Raw genomic sequence first — 21884 nt, 5'->3', positions numbered from 1 at the left:
ATGCTTCTGAACATACTGCATACCTGCCTGCTTTATTTATTTTTTGAATAATACATCTGAATAGGAACTCACACAAGCCAGCGGCCAACATAATTTTGAGGTAAATGCCCTTTCCCCATCTGTTGCCTGATTGTTTTAAACTACAGTGTAGCCTCGTCTGTATGTGGAGTTCAAAATCTATTCCTCACCACACTAAGCAGATGCCAGGGTCCTGCATCTGGCAGTCAAGATTGGCACTATCAGGCACCTGACCTTTACAATCATTTCTCCTGTTGTGATGACTTTCTCCACTGGTCCAAATTCTGACCACTCATCCTCTAAGGTTCAGTTCAAATGCCTCCTACCCTAGGAAGCCATCCCTGAAAAACTCTCAAAGGGAAAAGCCCCTCATGCTTCTCAGTTTGCAGTCTTCTGTTTCTATACCTTTTGTGAGGTACTTGATTCCCTGGGGAGGATCTGGCACACACCGGGGTACCTCCCTCGGTGGGGAAGAGGGGAGCATTGTGTCCTGTACCTTAGAAGCAGATAAACACAGAGAAGGGAGGGTCCCTCACCTAGAGCCGATCCCCACATCGATGCTTCACTTGACGGAAAGATAACAGGCCTCGGGTTGGAAGGAGGGGAAGGATGAAGAAGGATCAAGTGTGTGGTTACCTCCGGGTCTTGGTCCTGTTCTGCACGCCCACAGCGCCCGCCCCCCACTCCCCAGGTATGCCCCAAGGACAGTGCATGCACTTCACAAATTTGATAAGCCACACGAAGTGCTGTCTCTTCTTCAAGTTGACCTGTTTCCTACAACTCCTCACATCTGTGTGTGCTTTCCAGCTTATTGAATTGGCCCATTGTTTCCAGTAAGAATCATTTACGAGGGCCATGCTTGCAAGGCAGGGGTTACTTTTCCGACGACGATTTGGGGCTCAGGACCAGTGACTCGTCCAAGAACACTCCTAGGAAGGGCGAGGGCTACCACTCTGACCCTGGATATCTAACTCCAAGACCGTGCAAGTTGTGTGAAGTTCAAAGAAAAATAAGTTTAACAGTGATTTTGTGTCCTAAAGTACACAAAAAAGGTGTTCTGTGAACTGCGGTATGGGTAGCTGACAAAAGGCAGCCGAAGGTTTGAGCATATACAACCAAGGATACGAAGGGAGAGCCGCCCAGGCGGGCACTGTCGAGCCTTCCGCGCAGGCGCTAGCCACCCACAATCAAGGATCCCCAGGCTCCTCTCGCAGGCTAGAGAACGCGCTGCTGTTTCTGGCACGGTGAGGCCACCGTAGAGCAACAGGACAAGATACCCAGCCTAGTGGAGCCCCACAGACTCAACGACAGGTGCGACGACGTGACCCTCTACCTGCGCCGCCGCGGCGGACCGCAGCCCGAGAAATATACCGGCGGCCCACAACAATCGGCGGGCTTAGGGAGAGGCTGCGTCCTTCTCACGTGATCCGAACGGCGCGGAGCGCCGCCCGCCCCGCCCCTCGGGTTGTCGAGGTCTGCGCCTGCGCGGGCGCTGGCTCGCGGGCTCGCTCGCCGCGGTCCTGCGGGCGGGTGGCTCGGGGCGTGGGGCCGGGCGCCCGCAGCCATGGTGAGTGCGGGGGCGGGATGGGCAACCCGGGGCTACCTTCATCCTCTGGATGGAAGGAGGGAAAGCAAAAAGAAGGGTGGAGGAGGCGGCCGCCGCCGTGGGGGCTCGGCTTTGCTCTGCGCGCGCGCAGTGTCCCCCGCGCCGACTCCCGAAGCCCAGCGGCTGCGGGCCGAGATCCGCGCCTTCTCAGCCCCTGACTTTCCCGCCCTCCTGGAGCCGCCCGCGCGCTAGGGCAGCGTGGCGACCTTCTCTGCGAAGGCTCTGTGCGCTCGTTCGGTCCGGCGCTCTCGGGCTGGGGAGGTGCCTCTCCAGGACGCAGGAACCGCAGGGCGGGGAGGGGCCGGGCATCGCTGGCGCCCGGGGCGAGCGGTGCGGGCACCGCGGAAGGGCATCCACCCACTGCCTCTGGAAGCAGGGATTCCGGCATTGTCACCACTGTACCCCAGACCTTGGAGTGTCAGAGACTGAGGGGGTCCTGGTGATCTTGCCCACCCCTTCCACTCTTTTCACAGCTTGAGGAAATGGACGCCTGGAGAAAGCTTTTTCTGAGACACCATGTTGCATCGCCTTATAGGAAACAGTTTCACAAGGCTCTTTGGGGTGGGTGTGTTGTTAGTCTCTGCACTGACTATTTGCTGTTAAATTTAGCTAGCTGAAGCGTGTCAGCGGCGCTATTTACCCCTTTGGCATAACCTTTATGTTTTCCATTTCTACCCAGCTGGTCTTAATTCCCACCTTCTGTTTCTCTACCTGCAATCTGTGAAACAAAAGCCCTTGAAATACATGAGTAGTGACCTTGCCAGTTGGAGCTTCCTGCTCCTTTGCTTTGTTAAGGATTCCACCGAATCAGATGTACTAAGACACTTCATGTCCCATAACTGGTTCCAGGTCACAGGTTAGGCGGACCTGGAGTCACCTTTAGCGCATCTCTGGAAAGTAACAAGCTGTTTACCTCGAATTGGAGTTGATTCCTGTGGTCTCTCATTTAGTAGGTGAAAGTAAACTCAGATTAGTGGACTTTAAAGTCATAGACATTGTTTTGTATGTGCAGTGGCAAAATAGTGTCATAATTAGGACTAGAACTCAACCTGACCTCGTTCTGAATACTGGCTCAGACCTGCTGACTAGTGGAAATTCACATCCTTGGAGAATTACAGTCACCCTCTGCCCAGGGTGTCTTTTTGCACAAAGACCTTTATACTGGGATCACATCTGAGTGGTTTGTATCCACGTGGACTGTAAATTACAGTGACTAAACTTTACACTGTTTTTTTGGCCACAGAAGTTTAACCCTGGCAGTTGTTGAAAGTCAACTGCATTAACTTTGCTTCCTTATGTTAAGATAGGTTGAGTGTTTCAGGTAACAAGCAGTGGTAAAGTTATGGTAAATAAATTGCAAAGGATTATTATCCATGTTAAGGAATTTAAACACATCAATTTAGCAAAGAAATTAAGCCATGTTCACAGTACAGTACACATGCTAAGTTCTAAACTGTCACCACAGAATGCTGTGCACACACTTTTTCTATTGCTTAATTAAGAACCTATTCAGTCCATCCTGGTATGTAGGATGAAAGGAGAGGAAAAAGCTGTCCCTCCACACCACCACTGAGCTGCACTCCCAGCCCTTCTTCTTAAAGTTTTTATTTTAAGACAGGGTCTTCTAAGTTACCCAGACTGGCCTCAAACTTGTCCTTCAGTCCTCTTGCTCAGTTCCCCAAGTAGCTGGAATAACAGGCATTTGCCACCCTGCTGAGAGGAGGAAAAACTTTAAATGTGTGAAGTCCAGGAGGTTTTCATAACATTCTTTTTTCCATGTAGGCCTAGTTTTTATTTATTTTACTTTATTTTGGTATCAGGGATTGAACCCAGGGACACTTAACCACTGAGTCACATCCCCATCCCTTTTCATTTTTCATTTTGAGACAGTCTTGAAAGTTGTTGAGGCTGGCTTTGAACTTCAATCTTCCTGCCTCAGCCTCCCAAGCTTTAGGCCTTTTTTTTTTTTTTTTAAACCTGAGATTTTAAGTGTACAGTAATGTTCTTAAAATTTCTTAAAATAGTTTGATACAGTGGTTGATAAATGACTGGCTAACTTCTGTTAGCCACCGTTTTCTGTTTGTTTAATAATGGGAATTAGAGTCATGACAAACTGGGTGGAGTAACTTTAATTTGCAAATTTTTGCGAAGTAGCACAAGTGAAATTGAAAAATGAGTATGGACAAAATTCTTATTGTTGAAGCACACAATTGGTTTCCATCCCCAGCAACACATGCAAAACAGAGATGGGGGGCGCACAGGCACTTAGGAGAGAGTAAGTTAAGTGTTCCTTGTGTCAAAAATGAAATGTTTTTAACATTCATAAATTGTTACAATATTATGTGTACATTAAATATTTTTGTTGATTTTAATTGTGAACTCCAAAGAAAAACAAATTTCTTTGCTGTTCTTAATTTCTATGCTGAGTTTTAGGTTTTTAAATATTGGTTAATCTTAAATTGGTAAGTACAGTACTAATAAGAGTTTTTAACTCAAGGCTGAGGCAGGAGTGTGGCGAGTTCAAGGCCAGCCTAATCAACTTAGCAAGGCCCTAAGCAACTTAGCAATACCCTGTCTTAGAATAAGAGATAAAAAAGGGCTCAGTGGTTAAGCACCCCTGGGGTTCATTCCCGGATACAAAAAACAAAAGAAAAGTTTTAACTCATGCCTGTCAGCTTAAACAGTAAAAAAAAAAAAAAGGTATAGTAGACCAAGTGGTTATCAAATTATCAAACTCAGTATCCTAGCATACTTTCATGTATACAACATTTTCTTAGTTGGGCATATTAAGTCACAAAAACTCAGTACATTAACAAAAGGATTAGATAATATTCTGGTACCTTTCTCTCTTTCTCTCTTTTTTTTTTTTGGTACCAGGGATTGAACCCAGGGGCACTTTAGCACTGAGCCATGTTCCCCAACCCTTTTTTGTATTTTATTTAGAGACAGGGTCTGAGTTGCTGAGGGCCTCACTAAATTGCTAAGGCTGCCTTTGAACTCATGATCCTTCTGTCTTAGCCTCCCAAGCTACTGGGATTACAGGCGTGTGCCACCACCATTCTTTTTTAATATCATTTTTATTGCATATAACAACACTTAAGTGGGCAAACCGAAGATTTTGGAACACATAAAAACAACTAGAATAAAATGCAGAGTACTTCAAAAAGTAATAGAGCTTTTTGTTCAAAAGAAAATGTACAGTCTTATTAAACGTTAATTGGGGCTGGGGCTGTAGCTCAGTGGTAGAGCGCTTGCCTAGCATGCGTGAGGCACTGGATTCGTTCCCCAGCATCACATAAAAAACTAAATAAACCACATGAAGATATTGTGTCCATCTGCAAATAAAAATATTTAAATAAATAAATAAAGGTATTCTGTCCATCTACAACTAAAAAATATTTAAATTATAAATAAAAAACAAATTGTGAAATGCCGAATAAATTAAACTCACCATCTAATCTCAGAAATTAGAAGAAAACCCAGACAAAGCATGTGAAAGGAAGTAAGGAGGAAGAAAAGCAAATTTAAAAATCGAAAACTAATAAAATTGGTTATCAAAGGCTGGTTCTTTGCTGGGGGTGGGAGAGGTACACGTTAGATAAACTGATCGCTTAAGAAAAGGATATGAAAATACCCATGATTAGAAATATTTTTTAAATATTTTTAATGATTAGAAATATTTTATTAAGCAATAGAAATATTGCTTAATAAGACTACAGAAATCAAACCAGAATTTATTTTTATTTTTACTTTATTTATTTAAAGGAAATCCAGTTATCAAAATTGACTCCAGAAGAAAGAATCTGACAAACCAGTAACAATGGAAGAAATTGGGAAAGTTGCCAAAAAACTATCATCCCTCATACCACCAGGCTCAGCTGGTGTCACAGGTAAATTTTTTTGGACTTTCTAGGGACAGATTGTTTTGATAATTCTTCCACAGAATGAGGAAGGAAAAATCTCAGGTTCTTTATAAAGCCAGTAGAACACTGATTCTGGAACTTGATGTGACAATAGCTGTAAAATTGAAGACTTGGGGCTGCAGTTGTGGCTTAGTGGCAGAGTGCACTTACCTAGCACATGCAGGGGACTGGGTTTCATTCTCAGCACCACATAAAAATAAATATATAAAATAAAAGTATTGTGTCCATCTACAGCTTAAAAAAAAATTGAAGACTTGATCTGTTACGAATAGTACTGCGATTTTAAAGTGAAATGTTGGCAAATGGCAGGCTGGGAGTGTAACTTGGTGGTAGAGTGCTTACCTTGCACAGGTCCTGAATTTGATCTCCAGCATCACAAAAGAAAAAAATTGTCAAATGTTATTTAATAAAACATTTAAATACATTTTGCCAAGCCAGGTGGGATGGTATATGCCTGTAATCCTAGCAATTCTGGAGGCTGAGGCAGGAAGATCACAAATTCAAGGCCAGCCTCAGTAAGTAGTGAGATCCTTAGTATCTTATTGAGACCCTATCTCAAAGTAATGGCTAGGGATGTATCTCAGTGGTAAAGTACCCCTGGGTTTTAATTGAGTAAATACAGAGAAAATATATGTATTTATTTTGCCATGGCCAAGTAGGATTCATCTCCATATTATGAGGGTGATTACATAATACAGTCTCTGACTCAACAGCGGTTCAACTTATAATATTTTGCCCTTTTTTTGGTATCTTGAGATGCAAAGCATTGGCAGTGAGCCATAGCTCCCAGACAGCCTTACATTCAGAAGGGTAAACAATCAGCACTTTGTGTTGCTAAAGTGGTAGATTAGGAGTATTAGATGCATTTTTAGGGGCTGGAGGTATAGCTCAGTGATAGAAAATGTGCTCAGCATAAGGGAGACCCTGAGTTTAATCCCTGGCACCAAAAATAAGTAAGTAAATGAATAAATGCATTTCCCGCTTAGATATTTTCAGTTAATAATAGGCTTATCAGGATGTATCCCTGTAAATTGTAAGTCAGGGAACATCCATATATCAAATAAAACTTCAGGAAAGAGCAACAGCAATAGTTCATCCTTGTTGAGTACCTACTACACTCCAGACTATACTCCTGGATACTTTCTCTGTATTTACTCAATTAAGTTAGCCCATGAGCTAGGTACCTCGCCTATCTTATAAACAAGGAAGCTGTTGGAGACACTTACAGCTCAGTAGATGCATGATAGAGTTGGGATTTGACACAGGCAAGATTCCAGAGGCTCTTACATGTTATAATGGCTCCGTCCCACATCTTATAATAATCTTAATAGCTACCTAAAAGCATTTAACTAGAGTTCAAGATAGATTCCTGGTTAGTGGTGGTGGGAAACAGGTGGTAGTAAAAATTGGAATAAATGTAGTTTCTTCTCATATTTGTAGACTTTTTTTTTCATTTTCTTTTTTTTTTTTTTTTTTTAACCAGGGATGGAACCCAGAGGCACTTTGCCACTAAGCTGCATCCCTAGTTCTTTTTATTTCTAATTTTGAGGCATGGTCTTGCTAAGTTGCTGAGACTGGCCTTGAACTTTTCTGCCTCAGTCTCCTAAATTGCTGGGATTACAGTGTGCCCAATTGTTTTTATACTCTTTACCAGATCCTTATTAGTTGATCATTAGTACTAGAAAAATGGAATCTTTTTTCTTTTTTTGGTGGTACTGGGGATTGACCCCAGGAGCGCTCTACCACTGAGCTACATCCCAGCCCTTTTTATTTTATTGTTTGAGAAGGGTCTCAATAAATTGCCTAGGCTGGGAGTCACTAGGATTATAGGCATGAACCACCAAAACCAGCAGAATTCGTTTTCAATGGCAAACACAGTTTCACAGTAAATAGTAGAGATAGGGGCCTAAGTTATAAATGCAGCTATACTGATTTTTTTTTTTTAATATGGAAATAAACTAATTTTTTTGAATATAGAATGAAATTTTGTAGCCTGCTCCTATCTTTACTAGGATTGACCCCAGGGGTACATTACCACTGAGCCACATCCCCAGCAATTTTTTTTATTTTGAGACAGGATCTTGCTGAGTTACTTAGGGCCTAGCCAAGTTGCTAAGGCTGGTTTTGAACTTGAGATCCTCCTGCCTCCGTCTTAGAGCCACTGGGATTATAGGCATGTGCCACTGCACCTGGCCATCTCCAGCCTTTTACTTTTTATTTTGTCTCCCTGAGTTGCTGAGGCTGGTCATTAACTTGTGATCCTCCTGCCTCACCCTCCCAATAGCTGGAATTACAGGTGTACACTACCGTGTCTGGCAAGTTTGGGTTTTCTAAGCATACTTTGTCAGATGATGTTAAATTATAGCACTGAGAAGACATTCTTCATTTCATGTTTGTGACACGGTCCTAAAGATGGGCATGGATAAATGGTAAACAGGATGCTTGGGTAGGAATAAATTCACATGGGTCAGTAATCAGTGAGCATTTTTTCCATGTCATGATGATTTGCCAGGACTTGAATAACAAATACATAAAAAGAACTTCCTGTTTCTCAACCCAAACAGCAGCATCATGCTTAATGTTCATTTCTAAGAGAGTTCCTACAGATGTCAAGGCAAATGTAAGAATTTTCAGTGTTGTTATAATTTTGTTGAGGAAATGTCAGTAATAAGAAGATAGAACAAAAGTTGTGTATTAAAAAAGTCAAAATTATTTGCAATTTTATTTTTATGGAAACTGAAACAGCTCTATCAAATTGAGAACTAGAGGGTTTAGTAAGTGAGTTGTTCTATTCTTAATACACAAGAATTGGTAACTTTTGAATATACAGATAAAAACAAATTAAAAAACTAATAGAAGTAGCCAGGTGCTGTGGCACACACCTATAATCCCAACAACTTAGGAGGCCAAGGCAGGAGTTTGCACATTGGACATTAGCCTGGGCAAGTTAGTGACACCCTATCTCAAAATTGAAAAGGACATCGGGTGTCGTGGCGCATGCCTATAATTCCAGCCACTCGGGAGGCTGAGGCAGGAGGATCACAAATTTGAGGCAAGCCTTAGCAATTTAGTGAGGCCCTGAGCAACTTAGGAAAACTCTGTCTCAGAATTAAAAAGAAAGAAAGGGGCAATCCCCAGTACCATCCCCGACCCAGGGGACAAAAAAAAATTTTTTTTAAAGAACTAGAGTTGTAGCTCAGTGTAGAGCACTCATGGGTTTAATCCCTGGTACCCACAAAAAAGAAAAGGAAGAAAAGAATTAATAGAAGGAAGCAACATATTCATGACAGTATCCAGAAAGGTAAAATACCTAGATATAAGAATAGACAAGAGTAATTTAAGTGCTATAAGGTTTGTGAAAAGATGTAAGAAAGACTTTTTTGGTTGTTATTTTGGCGTGGGTTTTTTTTTTTTTTTTTTTTTTTGGTACTGGGGGAGTGAACCCAGGGGCACTTTATCAGTAAGCTACATCCTCAACCCTTTTTTGAGACGGGTCTCTCTAAGTTGCTGAGGCTGTTCTCAAACTTGCAATCCTATCTCGGCATCCCAGGTTGCTGGGATTAGAGTCATGTGCCACTTCACCAGCATAAGATGCAGTTTTTAAAACTACATTTAAAAAATTTTAAAGAATCTATACTTGCATCCATCTTCACTATAAAATACTAACAGATTTTTAGGAAAAATACACTGAAGTTTTCCTAGGAAAGGTAAGAGAACCAGGAAAACTGTGATAATTCTTTGAAGAGGGGAGGGGAAAGCCCTCTTCAAATAATGAAATATATTTGGATACTACAAGTAGTTGGAACAAATTAGTGCTAGAAAATAAATAGTAGGCTATTGATGAAGAAGAATGGAGTACAAAAATAAATGCAAATGCCCATGAGTGTTTAGATTGTACATACTATTAATAAAAAGTTTGGTTGATGATGCTTTGTACTTTCTTGTCTTTGTCTCTTTCCATCGAAAGTCCAGAGAGATTGCAATCCAGGTGTAAATGAAACCATAGAAACTGTAGAAGAAAGCGTGGATTACTTCATTATAATTTTGGAGTAATGAAGACCTAAGGAGGCCATAAAATCTAAAAGACAAGTTTGAAAGATTAACTGTCCAAAATAAGAATGTTAGAATCACAAAAATGATATAGACAAAGAGGGAAAAGGATGCTATCCATACTTTGACTAATATATCTAGGTTTGATTTACAAATCATTAAGGGGAAAAAAGTACTTGCAGGAGAATGGACAATATAGACTGTAAAAGAAACTTAAATGGTCAATAAAAATGAAAAATGCTGAATTTTATTCAAAAAAATTGAAATGCAAAATAGTTCATTCTTCATGGTATAGGTACAAGGTTGCCATTGCAGTATTGTTTAAAGACCAAAAAAGAAAAGAACAAGTAACAGTGGTCATGCACAGGAGGATACATGATGTGTGGTGCATTCTTTTGATAGAATACAGCCATGCAGAGCACCAAGGCCCCCTTTGCTGGTACTGGATCCTACAGTGCATATGCTTGCTTTTTTTTTTTCTTTTCACTTAATAGTGTGTTCTTTTGCTTATTTTTAAATTGATAGCTAGATCAGAAGAGGGCCAGAAATATGATGTGGGGTGAGTGTGGTCTCAGTTGGTATGACTGCGAAAGAGGCAAGAGATAGACCCCAGTGGGCCAGTGAGCCTGCAGGAGTGTCTGGGAGTTTAATTGATGTACAGCTTTTTTCCGCTTTAACCACTTAATGACACATTTCTTTTATGAATTTTTATTTAAATGATTTTTTTTTTTATTGTTGGATCTACAAGCAGCTCAACTCTAAGTTAAGCAAACAGGTGACTTCATGATTCAACTGATTCAGTACAGGCTAAATTAGAAATAATTCTTCTGTTTAAGTTGCAGTGAAACAACTTGTCAGAACAGTTTTCTTCAAGTGAACAAAATATATTGGACCTTAGAGCCACAGCTCACCAGGTTATAGGGGTGATCAGTGAAAGATTTGAACCCTGCCACTGCAATTCTGTGGAACAACCAGGTTACATTTAGTGGACGAAAGTTTCCTGACGCCTTTTATTACTTTAGAGGGTTGCCTTTGCCTGCAGAGATATTCAGCCAGAACTCTTAACTGAGGGTGAGTGCATCTTTTCTAATAGAAGCATTCGCCAAGCCTGCTCAAACTCCAGACAGGCCCTGGGCCTAGTACAGACGTTTACGTTTTCTTAATCATCTGTCTTGGAAAAAGGCACATAGATCTTGGTGTAACATACTTAAGAAAGATGGTCTTGGGACTTTCCTGAGGGTCTCCCATGACACAGGTCCTAGCCTGCTTCTCTCTGGTCAGCTGCCTGGCTTCCCACCTATCATGCAGACCATACACATAATTTTTCAAATACGCAATACTGCTGCTCCCTTGACGTAAGACCTGTGCCTCAGCCTGTGCCACTATTGGCCAGAATGTGCTTCCCCATTATGTGCGATACTCACTTTCAAAGCCAGGCCAGAGGCCCTGTCCTGCCGGCCACCCACCAGAATGCTGAGTGCCTCTGTGGAGCCTGGATACCTTGTGTGTGTTTCTGGGATTGCACTTGTCACCTTGTGGTCTAATTATTTGCTTGTCTTAATTTCCCTGACAGAGGCACTTGACATGCATTCTCTTCATCTAATTTTTACTCTAGTCTTGCAGAGGGGATGGTATTGTTCTAATTTATAAATATGGAAACTGAGGCTCAGAGGGTAGAGCAGTTTGCCTTAGGCCACTTGGTAACTTTCTCATGTCTGTCACTGTTGGCCTTTGGTTGTCCTCATTAGATCATTATTGTCACTGTCTTAACTTGAAAACAGTTGAATAGACCAAGTTTAACTTGGAAAAATGTAAAAAAAGGAAAATACAGCATTACTGTGAAATTAGAAAATATAGATAAACCACTCAGTTTAGCTTTTTTTAATATGTAAATTTCAATAAAAATAGGATTGTGCCTTAGTGCTATTTGCTTTTTTCTGTAACATTATTTATTGATTGATTAAAGGACTTATTCAGTGTTTAATGTTGCTTATGAAATTTAAATACTATTCTGAACCTTACATACTTCATTTTTAATGATCATATAATATCCAGTCTTAATGGCTACATTATGCAGTATACATTATACTATTGAGCATTTAATTTTTTTTCAGTATTTGCTGTTAAGAGCATTCTTATACCTGGTACTATGGCACATGCCTGTAATTCCAGCCAGTCAGGAAACTGAAGCAGGAGGATCACAAGTTTGAGGCTAACCTGGGCAACTGAGCAAGACCTTGTCTCAAAATTTAAAAAATTTAAAAATGGCCGAGGATGTGGCCCAGTGGTAGAGCACCTGTGGGCTAATCCCCAGTACCAAAAACAAGAAAGCATTGTTGTGATAATATTATGGTTGAGTCTTTGCATGTATCTTATATAAGTAGTTATTTCCTTCAGCTATATTCTTAGAAGGAAAATTGTGGTTGTGTGTTCTGGACTTTGCTGTGAACCTGAGCCTCCTACAGATGTCAGCTTTCAGGAGCTGCTGCTGATTCTTCTCCCCTTTAACTCTGCACTCTGCTTGACAGTGATCACATTTCTCTTTACCTTTAGTCCTGAATGTTTCCCAGTTCACAGCAGCATGTATGAGTTATTTGGAGGGAAAAACATAATGCACTTTGCATTTTTTTTGTCCCAATTCAAATACCTAGATGATTTATCGGACCTGTTTTCTTTATTTCTCATGGAAGCCCGTACATGTGACTTGTCTGGTTTCACCTCTTGGCTCTTAAGTAGTGCTGCTCTGAACATGGATATGCAAGGTCTTCATGACTCTGCTTTGTTATTTTGGATACCCAGATGCAGGATGCTGTTTTCCATAGCAGCTGTACCATTTACAGTCCCACTAATACTGTAGGAGCATCCAGCCTCACATCCCTATCAGCACTTGTTATTTTCTGTGTTTTTGTTGTTGTTCTTTGGTATTTGTGATAGTAGCCATCTTCATAGGTGTGAGATGATACTGTATAATGGGTTTTTTGTCTGTCTGTTTTTGTCGTTTTGTTTTGTTTTTTGTTTTTTTGGTTCCAGGGATTGAACTCAGGGGCACTCAACACTGAGGCACATCCCCAGCCCTCTTTTGTATTTTTTTTAGAGACAGGGTCTCACTGAGTTGCTAAGTGCCTCACTTTTGCTGAGGCTGGCTTTGATCTCATTCTCCTGTCTCAGCCTCTTGAGCTGCTGGGATCACAGACATGTACCACTGCGCCCGGAGAGTATTATGGTCTTGATTTGCATTTCTCTGATTATTGACATTGAATATCTTTTCATGTGCTTGTTGGTCATTTTGTATATTATCTTCAGAGAAATGCCTGTTGAAGTCCTTTGTTCATTTTTAAATTGGTTTATTTAATATAGTTGTAGTTAAATGTGGTGTCTTACTGTTAAGGAATTAAAGTTGATTTAAAAATATTTAGCCTGATATATCTAAAGTATAATAAAATGACCGTGTCATCCCTAAATATGATTTGCAGGACCTCACTTGGGATGTAGGAATTATTCTGGATGATCCAACTATCTGAATCTGTTTTGTTGTTGTTTTGTTTTTGGAAAAACCAGATTTAGATGACTGGAAGGAAAGAGCTTGCTCTCTTTTTTTTTTTTTTTTTTTTTTTTTTGGTGCTGGGGATTGAACCCAGGGCCTTGTGCTTACTAGTCAGGCTCTACCAACTGAGCCATATCCCCAGCCTGCTTGCTCTCGTTTTATGAAAGCAGATGTTTTACAGGGGTAGGACTTTGCCTTAGTGCCACTCAGTAAGCAAGCGTATATATTTAGACTTCAGGTCTTTGCACACTGATTTCCCTGCCTCTTATCCCAAGACAGCCTCCCAAAGTCGTTGCCATTTGTGGTGTGGTAGCAGGCATGTGGACCCTGGAATCAGACTTTATTTTAATATGCTGGCCCCACCCGCTGGCTACTAACTATACCTTGAACAATGGAGAATGTTGGGGTTTTTTTGGCGGGAGGGGGCATTTGATTTGTTTCGTTTTGGTTTTTGTAAAATTGAGGAAAATATTTTATGGAGTTGTTTTGAGAATTAAATTATGTAAAAATACAGCACACTTGCAGGCCTTCCGTGACCCCATTCTCCACACCTCTCCACCTCGCAGAGTTCCTTACCTCATGTGTCCACATTTATCATAGAAGATATTGCACTGTGGTGTAATTGTTTACTTTGGCAGATTCTTCTCTATTAGTTTGTGAATTTCTTGTCTTTGAATCTCTAACATTTGCCAAAGGACCAAGTTCATAGGTACAAATAAGTGTAAGTATGAATAGGATGAATGAATGCATGCATATTTTGCTCTATTAATCCTTATGGGAAGACGTGGCGTTTATTTCAGTAGGATAATAGAGATATACCATTGTGTAGCATAGACAACAGTTAGGAAGTGGTTCAGTGGTTCTTGAATTATTTTGATCTCAGGACTACTTTACACTATTTATTTGTTTGTTTTTAGTACTAGAAATTGAACTCAGGAATGGTCTACCACTGAGGTACATCCCCAGACCTTTTAATTTTTTATTTTGAGACAGTGTCTCACTGTTGCTGACCCTGGCCTGCTTCAGCCTCTGAGTCGTGTGCACCACTGTGCCTGGCTACACTCTTAAAAATTATTGTGAATCCCAAAGAGCCCATACTGGGGATAGAACCCATGGGTGCTCTGCTGCTGAACTATACCTCCAGCCCTGTTTATTTTTTATTTTGAGACAGGGTCCTGCTAAGTTGCTGAGGATGACCTTGAACTTGGAGTCTTTCTGCCTATCTCCCAAGTAGCTGAGATTATAGGTGTGTGCCAAAGCACCTGGCCAGGGGTCTTCTGAAAGTACTTTTAAAAACCATTGATAGATAGTGCACACTGTATACATGTATGGAAATATCCCACTGAATTCCATTCATATGTACTAATTAATATGGTAATGAAAAAATAAAAAATTTTTAAGTGAAGAACTACCTGCCTAGTCTAAAAGGGAAAGCATAAGGTCCAGAAATTAGAGGAGGTATTAGAGGGAAATTCCATGTTTGTCTCCATGAAGAGGTTTGCCCTTGGACTGGAGGTGTAGTTCAGTGGTAGGTTGCATGCCTGGCATGCACAAGGCCCTGGGTTCCATCCCCAGCACCACAAAAAAAAAAAAAAATTTTTTTTTTACCCATTATAATTTATTATTTGTAGGTTAAAAAAATCCTTCATGAAGACGAAAGATCTTAAGCAACATGATGGATTCAGAAGCTCATGAAAAGAGGCCACCAATCCTTACGTCTTCAAAACAAGACATCTCCCCTCACATCACAAATGTCGGTGAGATGAAGCATTACTTGTGTGGCTGCTGCGCAGCTTTCAACAACGTAGCCATCACATTTCCCATCCAGAAAATCCTGTTCCGACAGCAGCTCTATGGAATCAAAACCCGCGATGCGGTGCTTCAGTTGAGGAGGGATGGATTTAGAAACTTGTATCGTGGAATTCTTCCGCCATTAATGCAGAAAACCACCACCCTGGCACTTATGTTTGGTCTGTATGAGGATTTGTCTTGCCTTCTCCAGAAGCACGTCAGTGCCCCAGAGTTTGCAACCCGTGGCGTGGCAGCAGTACTTGCAGGGACAACAGAAGCCATTTTCACTCCATTGGAAAGAGTTCAGACATTGCTTCAAGACCACAAGCATCATGACAAGTTCACAAACACTTATCAGGCTTTCAGGGCATTGAAATGTCATGGAATTGGAGAGTATTACCGAGGTTTGGTGCCCATTCTTTTCCGCAATGGATTCAGCAACGTCCTTTTCTTTGGTCTTCGAGGTCCCATTAAGGAGCACCTGCCTACCGCAACGACTCACAGTGCTCATTTGGTCAATGACTTTATCTGTGGAGGTCTGTTGGGTGCCATGTTGGGATTCTTGTTTTTTCCAGTTAATGTTGTAAAAACTCGCATACAGTCTCAGATTGGTGGGGAATTTCAGTCTTTCCCCAAGGTTTTCAAAACAATCTGGCTAGAACGGGACAGGAAACTGACAAATCTTTTCAGAGGTGCCCATCTGAATTACCATCGGTCCCTCATCTCTTGGGGCATAATCAATGCTACTTATGAGTTCTTGCTAAAGGTTATATGAGAGGAGTCATTGGTGAAGTGCCATGTATCAACTAAATAGACCTAAGAATGTAATTTGACCTTATTACTAATTGGCTCAAATATAAGTTCGTGTCACTAAGTCCAGGTTGCATGAATTATGGGCAAAGTTAATTTCCTTAAGCCTCAACAACAAAAATAAAACAATAAAAAGTTTCAGTAGGAACATTTAAGGGTTTTTTGTTTTGTTTTTTTGTTTTGATCATTACCCAAGAGCTGTAGGCTAATTGCCTATAATTAACAGCTGTCTGTCTGATGACCTTCGCAGGGTGACCTAACAGTGAAGATACATACGATTCTTGTTTCCAGAACAGTCTGAAAACTTCATTATTGAAACATGAATGCCTGTGAGCAGCCAGAGAGAATGCTCTAGGGCCCTGGGACTTCTCAGGCTTACTCTGTCACTCCATTTCTTGCTGCTTGGCTTTCAGGAGCTCTTGCAAAGGGTGTCTTCATTGAACTCCAGCATGTACATGGTAGGACAAAGAAACAGAAAAAAAAGAGCTAATTAGGTACAGGCATTTTGTGATGAATTATTGGTGTTAGTTTTGAAACTAAGCACCCGTTGGGATGTGATTATCCAAACTGCCTGTTTAGACATGGCAGAATCAAGCAGCTAATGAAAGTTCCTGTTTTGCTTTCTAGCTTGGAAGGTTTTCTGTTTAATTCTGAGTATGATCTTAAGCACTTCCAAAATATCCTTGTGTTAATTCTGCCGATTGCTAGAAGATGGAGAACTATAAGTATCTCATCCCATTAAGAGGTCATAGTGGGGCTGGGGCTGTAGCCTAGTGGTAAGCGCTTGCCTCCCACACGCAAGGCACTGGGTTCGATCCTCAGCACCACATAAAAATAAAGATACTGTGTCCATGTACAACTGAAAGAATATTTTAAACAGAAGAGGCCATAATTGCATATGGATCATACTCTTTTATCTTGGTTTCTTTAAAATTATTGGTGCCAACTTAGCAGAGGGCTTTGGAGGTTTTCCCCCCCTTGAGTGGTAGTACATCATATTCAAGCATCCTGCCCCCTTGAAACTACTTTTAAAATATAAACACTTCCATAAAGTTTTATTTTGGAAGTCTGTTAATAGCCCAGCTTTTTTTCCCTTCTGCTCTCTAAATGTTACCAGGCTCAGTGGCAAATGTTGGGATAGCTTTTACCCCATGGTGTTGGCACTTTAATTTTACTTTTGGAAATAGGGACATCTTAGGAATCTTGACATTTGGGGAACCCAGTTCTACCATTGTCACTAAAACTAAATAGTTTAAGAGCATATGATCTAAATAAAGACATTAGAAGGCTCCTTTTGAATTTTAGAGGTTGGTATTAGCCAGATAGCATACTCATCCCTTATCTGACAGACAATTGTCTAAAGAACCAGGAAACAGAATTTTTTTCCAGGTAGATGAAACAGAATGACTCTAGCACCAATTGAAAAATGAGTGAAACGTGAGTAACATTCTGGAGAAGTAGTTTATGAATCTCTCAAAAAAGATCCATCTGTAAATATATAGTTTTTGCTTCCCAGCATGACATGGAGAAGTAGGTTTGGGGGAGGGGCTTGCTTGGTTTTGCTGTGCATGGGGAAGGGGGAGAACCTAGGACCTTGTACGTGCTGGGCGGGTGCTCTACCCTGAGCCACACCTCTCATCCCCCCACCCCACTTTGAAAGGTAGGTTTCTTGATACCAGTTTTTCATTTTTCTGGGTAATATGTGCACATACCAACCAAAATAAAATCAGGGCCTTATCTAGTAGCTTATTTGAAGTTTCTGTGGACAGACAGTCCAAACAGCTGTTTACCTCTAAATGCAGTATGGCTGGTGAAATCAGGTGACCATCCTTCCAGCTCTAAAGGATTAGGGAACATATTCAACATTTGCAAGGCATTAATGGAGTTACAGCTTTACAACAGCTCTGCTTGACATTTCTGTGGTAGATACAGCAGTTTAGAGACCAAGGTACAGATAAGAGGATTTCAGAAAGCAAGAACTTGACACCAAGTCAATTTTAAGTAGTGGCCTTGGCCTGTTGAGTCAGGATTTGAAGGGAGTTGAGTTTCAGAAGTGAATGAAGATGGCACCTTGGTTCCCGACCCCCCATGCAAGTGTGTGAGCCGAGTGCCCGCAGGCATATCCGGGTGCTCTGCGCAGGGAGGGGGCGTCCACTGGGGAGCAGACCCTGGCCCTGGGAGAACTGCACCGGGCCTCCAGTTCTGGGGGACCTGCTTTTTGTCTTTACACTCCATGTAGGGGAGAGAGATTTAAGTTGTAAAGCACTTTTGTGAAATAAAAGTGAGAGAATTGTAAGGAAAATGCTTTGGTTTTTTTTCCTGTCTCAAACATGGTGTTTAAAAACAACATTAATGGTTTTAATGGTTTAAACTCATTTTTAAATATGTATCATTTTTTACAGCTCTTGAAGACCAAACTGCAAATACATTACCCGTGATGTTTGTGTTTTCCTAGACTTTTTTTTTTTTTTTTTAGTTTGACAGCTCAGAACTTGTAGCCAACAGCTTTATCTGAACTTTAAGTCAAAATGCATACTTAAGAAATTCTAACTACTATTTTTACCTTCGGTGTGGACTGGTATGCTAATAATTTTTAAAAGGTAAATATGATTGAATAACTATCTGAAGCTTTAAGTGGCCTTTCTGTTACATTAGAGGCCAGGTGGCTTATGGGTATAAGACACTTAAGTTCTTATGTCCTACGCTTCCTGTCTGATGCCTCCAGAAATGTTACGATTCTGTATTTAACACACTTCGAGTGGTACGAGCCCTCAGGACTGCACCACAGAGCAAACACAGCCCTTGTATGGTGGCAGAGTTTGTGTCTTGTTCATTTGTAGTAGGGGACAAAGTTGGTGTTTTTGTCTAAATAGTCAATATTCATCTTGACTCATGGTTGATTATATAATCACCTGCTATACATTGTGACCTGTGCAATAAAACAATTGTGTATATAAACTTACCTTTGGATACCCGAAATCCCCAAGCTCAATTACAGTGATAATACTCAGTATGAGGCTGTGCAAACCTCTAAGGGGAGACTGAGCAGCAGATAGGATGTGCGTGGGATCTAGAGGCTTCCAGTAAGCCAATCATGTTGAACCAACACCAGCGCAGTACAGGTGAAGTACTGTGTGTGGGAGTCCGGAACTGAAGGCAAGGCAGGAGATTGTGCTGGAACAAAGGGTGAGTGCTCAGACTTGGTTTCCTTTATATTAAAATCTGTTTTTTTCATGTGCAAATAAATGTGTATTGAAGACTTGAATGGCATTCTCTCTAAATTTGAGGATTTTCAGCTTTTAATGCTTTTTGCTTAATAAATATTTGCTTGCCTAAATAGCTCCCAAATTGTGTGGGGGGTCTGTTCCCTCTTAAGGTTTTGTTATTCAAAGTAGTTAAGCACACAAAACTACTTTTGTTTGCTGTTTTGAGTTATGTGACTGAGTTAAATCTGTTAAATGTTTCAGAGTTAACATACTTTTTGTGGTAATTGGAATAAAGTTTGTTTTTTAAGCCCATCCTATTTGGTGTTTTGTGATTAAGTAATTTCTTATCATTAGCACTTTCTTTGTGGTTTATTGATCTATTAGTAAAACATTTAGCACACTGCCTTGTCTTTCAGCAGTTCACCTGAGGACTGCAGATAAAATGAACACTTATCCATCTTGCAAAGCATCTTGGCTTTTTGTTTTTGTAGTGCTAGGGATCAAACCCAGGGCCTTGCCCGAGCTAGGCAAGCGCTTCCCCACTGAGTTAGTCCCCAGCACCCTTTTGAGATGGTGTCTCCCTAAATCTTCCCTAGTCTTGGGATCCTCCTCCCTCAGCCTCCGAGTGGCTGGGATTATAGGCTTGCCCCCCTGCATCTGGATGTAGGTTTAATTGCTTTAGGGCCAACCCCTTGTCTAGCTCTACGCATACAACAGCGGAAGTAAAATACTCAGTTCAGGTATTACTAAGCAGTTACTTCTTACGTACAGTGCACTTTAAGAAAAAAAAAAAATGCTTTTAGCTACACTGAGATGCTATTTGTTCCAGATAGTGCTAGTTGCTCTTTCAAGGATCATCATATCTAATAATAGGTGGTTTGTGATAAGTAGCTTTCTCCTTTCCCTTGGTGGAAGAAGCTTCAGAATTTTCTAAAATTTTCTAAAAGCACTATCAGACTTTTCTGGGCAAAGAGTGTCTAAATAAACTTAGGTTTTCTTAACTCCTCACTCCTTGCTTCACTAAATAACCATGATTATAGAGCGTTTTTTTATTTATTTTTTTAATTTAGGTACTGGGGATTGAACCCAGGGGCACTTTACCTCTGAGCTGCATCCCCAGCCCTTTTTATGTTTTCAGACTCAGTCTCCTCTAGTTGCTGAGGCTGTTCTTGAACTTGTGATCCTTCTGCCGCAGCCTCCTGAGTCACTGGGATGACAGGCATGTGCCACTGCACCTGGCTTAATTAGTTTTAAGGACAGAGTGGGGAAAACTGGGAAAAAATATTGGAACCCAGTATATTTCTTTTGTAATTTGTAAAATATGAAGGTAATGAGTTAAAAAACATTAGCCAGGTGCAGTGGTGCACACCTGTAATCCCAGCAACTCAGGAGGCGGAGGCAGGAAGATCACAAGCTCAGGGCCAGCCTGGGCAATTTAGTGAGACCCTGACTCAAATAAAGGCTGGGGATGTAGCTCAGTGGTGAAGTGTCCCTGGTTTCATTACCCAGAAAGAGATTAGCAAGTGAGATCCTGAACTTGGAGCTAAAACAGGTTGTACATGCTTTGGGAAAACTAAGGTAAGTGAAGTCCAAGTACATCAAACTTCTGTTGCCATTTGGAGCTCTTAAAAGCTTCTACTATTTGTGGTCCAAGAACCAAAAGCATATGGTGTTTGGGATCAATACTAAATACATTTCAATTTATATCAGCTCAAACTAGAGGAAAATAGATTAGGGAATCATTTCAGTTTGTACCTTTTAGTCTATTGTTTAGCAAATTTTCCTTATATCTGCTCTATAAAGTTGCCTTTTTAGTACAAATCATTTTGAGTCATAAGATTCTACACTTATGGAACGTAAGAGCGTTGGCTGCCTAAGATTCTGAAGTTCAAATCTAAACCTCCCTCCAGTGTACACTACTCCCCGGCTGGCTTAAGTCCCCCGTGGGGCATGTGGTGACTGCATGCTGGCTCTATCTCTGTGTCGCCTCTGCTCTGTCCTCCGTAGTAATGACGTGCACTCCTGGAGGGTAGGGACTGCCTTGTCCATGGACAAGGAGTTCTCGTAATAAATACCTGTTCCATGAGTGAATCATCATCGGATTCCAGATGTTGCCTTTATCATATGTTTGACAGGTGTTTTTTTCTCCCTTAGGAATTTCTTTTTAAAATTATCGGGGAATACATAATGTATGATTCTATCTATATGAAGATATATATGTAGAAGAGGCAACTAAAAATGGAGGGTGGGGATGGATTGAGAAGGGACAGGAGGGTACTACTCTATATCCTGGGATGGGGTTCAGAGGTCTACACTTTGCCAATCTACAGTTAATATTTGTGTTCTTATGTATACTGAGGATTTTTAGAAGGATGGGTACAGATATCAGCATTTTATCCAAAATGCATAAAAAAATGAATATGGATTGATGGACGGAGAGAGCAGTAGATGAAAGATAAAACAAGTATAGTCAAAGGTTAATGAAGAACTTCGGTAAAAATTAGTCAGGTGCAGTAGTGCACACCTGTAATTCCAGCAACTCAGGAGGCAGAGGCAGGAGGATCACAAGTTCAAGGCCAGCCTACGCAATTTAGTGAGACCCTGTGTGTAAAATTCATTATTGCTGTATGTTTTAACATTTTCATAATAAAATATTAGAAAAATCATTAGGGGGTTATTACAGAATACAGGATCTCACGTTCAGTTCTTGTAGTATGCTAGTCACATGCCATGAAATTATAGGCAACTACAGAAGGTAGATTTGCTAGCAGGGAACGCAGGCTGATTGCCTAGGGATTTACTTACTTCCCCAGTAATGATGATGACACAGCAGTCCCCCCTCAGACCCAGACTGTCCCCCCAGATTTTAATAGGGCAGGTGGATAAAACAGGCTAATCTTTTAACTCATTTTCTCTTAAAACTGTCCTAGGGGTGA

The 21884-nt window shown here is 41.0% G+C and overlaps 1 protein-coding gene across 2 annotated transcripts; it reads left to right on the top strand.

Moving 5' to 3' along the window:
* Positions 1–1372: 1372 nt before the first annotated feature.
* Positions 1373–19260, top strand: SLC25A51 (solute carrier family 25 member 51). 2 transcript variants are annotated; one of them, XM_079113574.1, is made up of 4 exons: positions 1373–1585; positions 2098–2185; positions 5390–5514; positions 14773–19260. In XM_079113574.1, the coding sequence occupies exon 4, from the start codon at positions 14814–14816 to the stop codon at positions 15705–15707; it is 894 nt and encodes a 297-aa protein (XP_078969700.1). In that variant the 5' UTR covers positions 1373–1585; positions 2098–2185; positions 5390–5514; positions 14773–14813; the 3' UTR covers positions 15708–19260. The 2 variants fall into 2 exon arrangements, with proteins under 2 accessions (XP_078969700.1, XP_078969699.1); XM_079113573.1 differs by lacking the exon at positions 2098–2185.
* The last annotated feature ends 2624 nt before the right edge of the window (positions 19261–21884 follow it).

Source organism: Sciurus vulgaris (genome assembly GCF_902686455.1).
Source record: "Sciurus vulgaris genome assembly, chromosome: 15".
In the NCBI taxonomy this organism is placed as follows: domain Eukaryota; kingdom Metazoa; phylum Chordata; class Mammalia; order Rodentia; family Sciuridae; genus Sciurus; species Sciurus vulgaris.
This window is presented reverse-complemented; position numbering and strand designations above follow the sequence as displayed.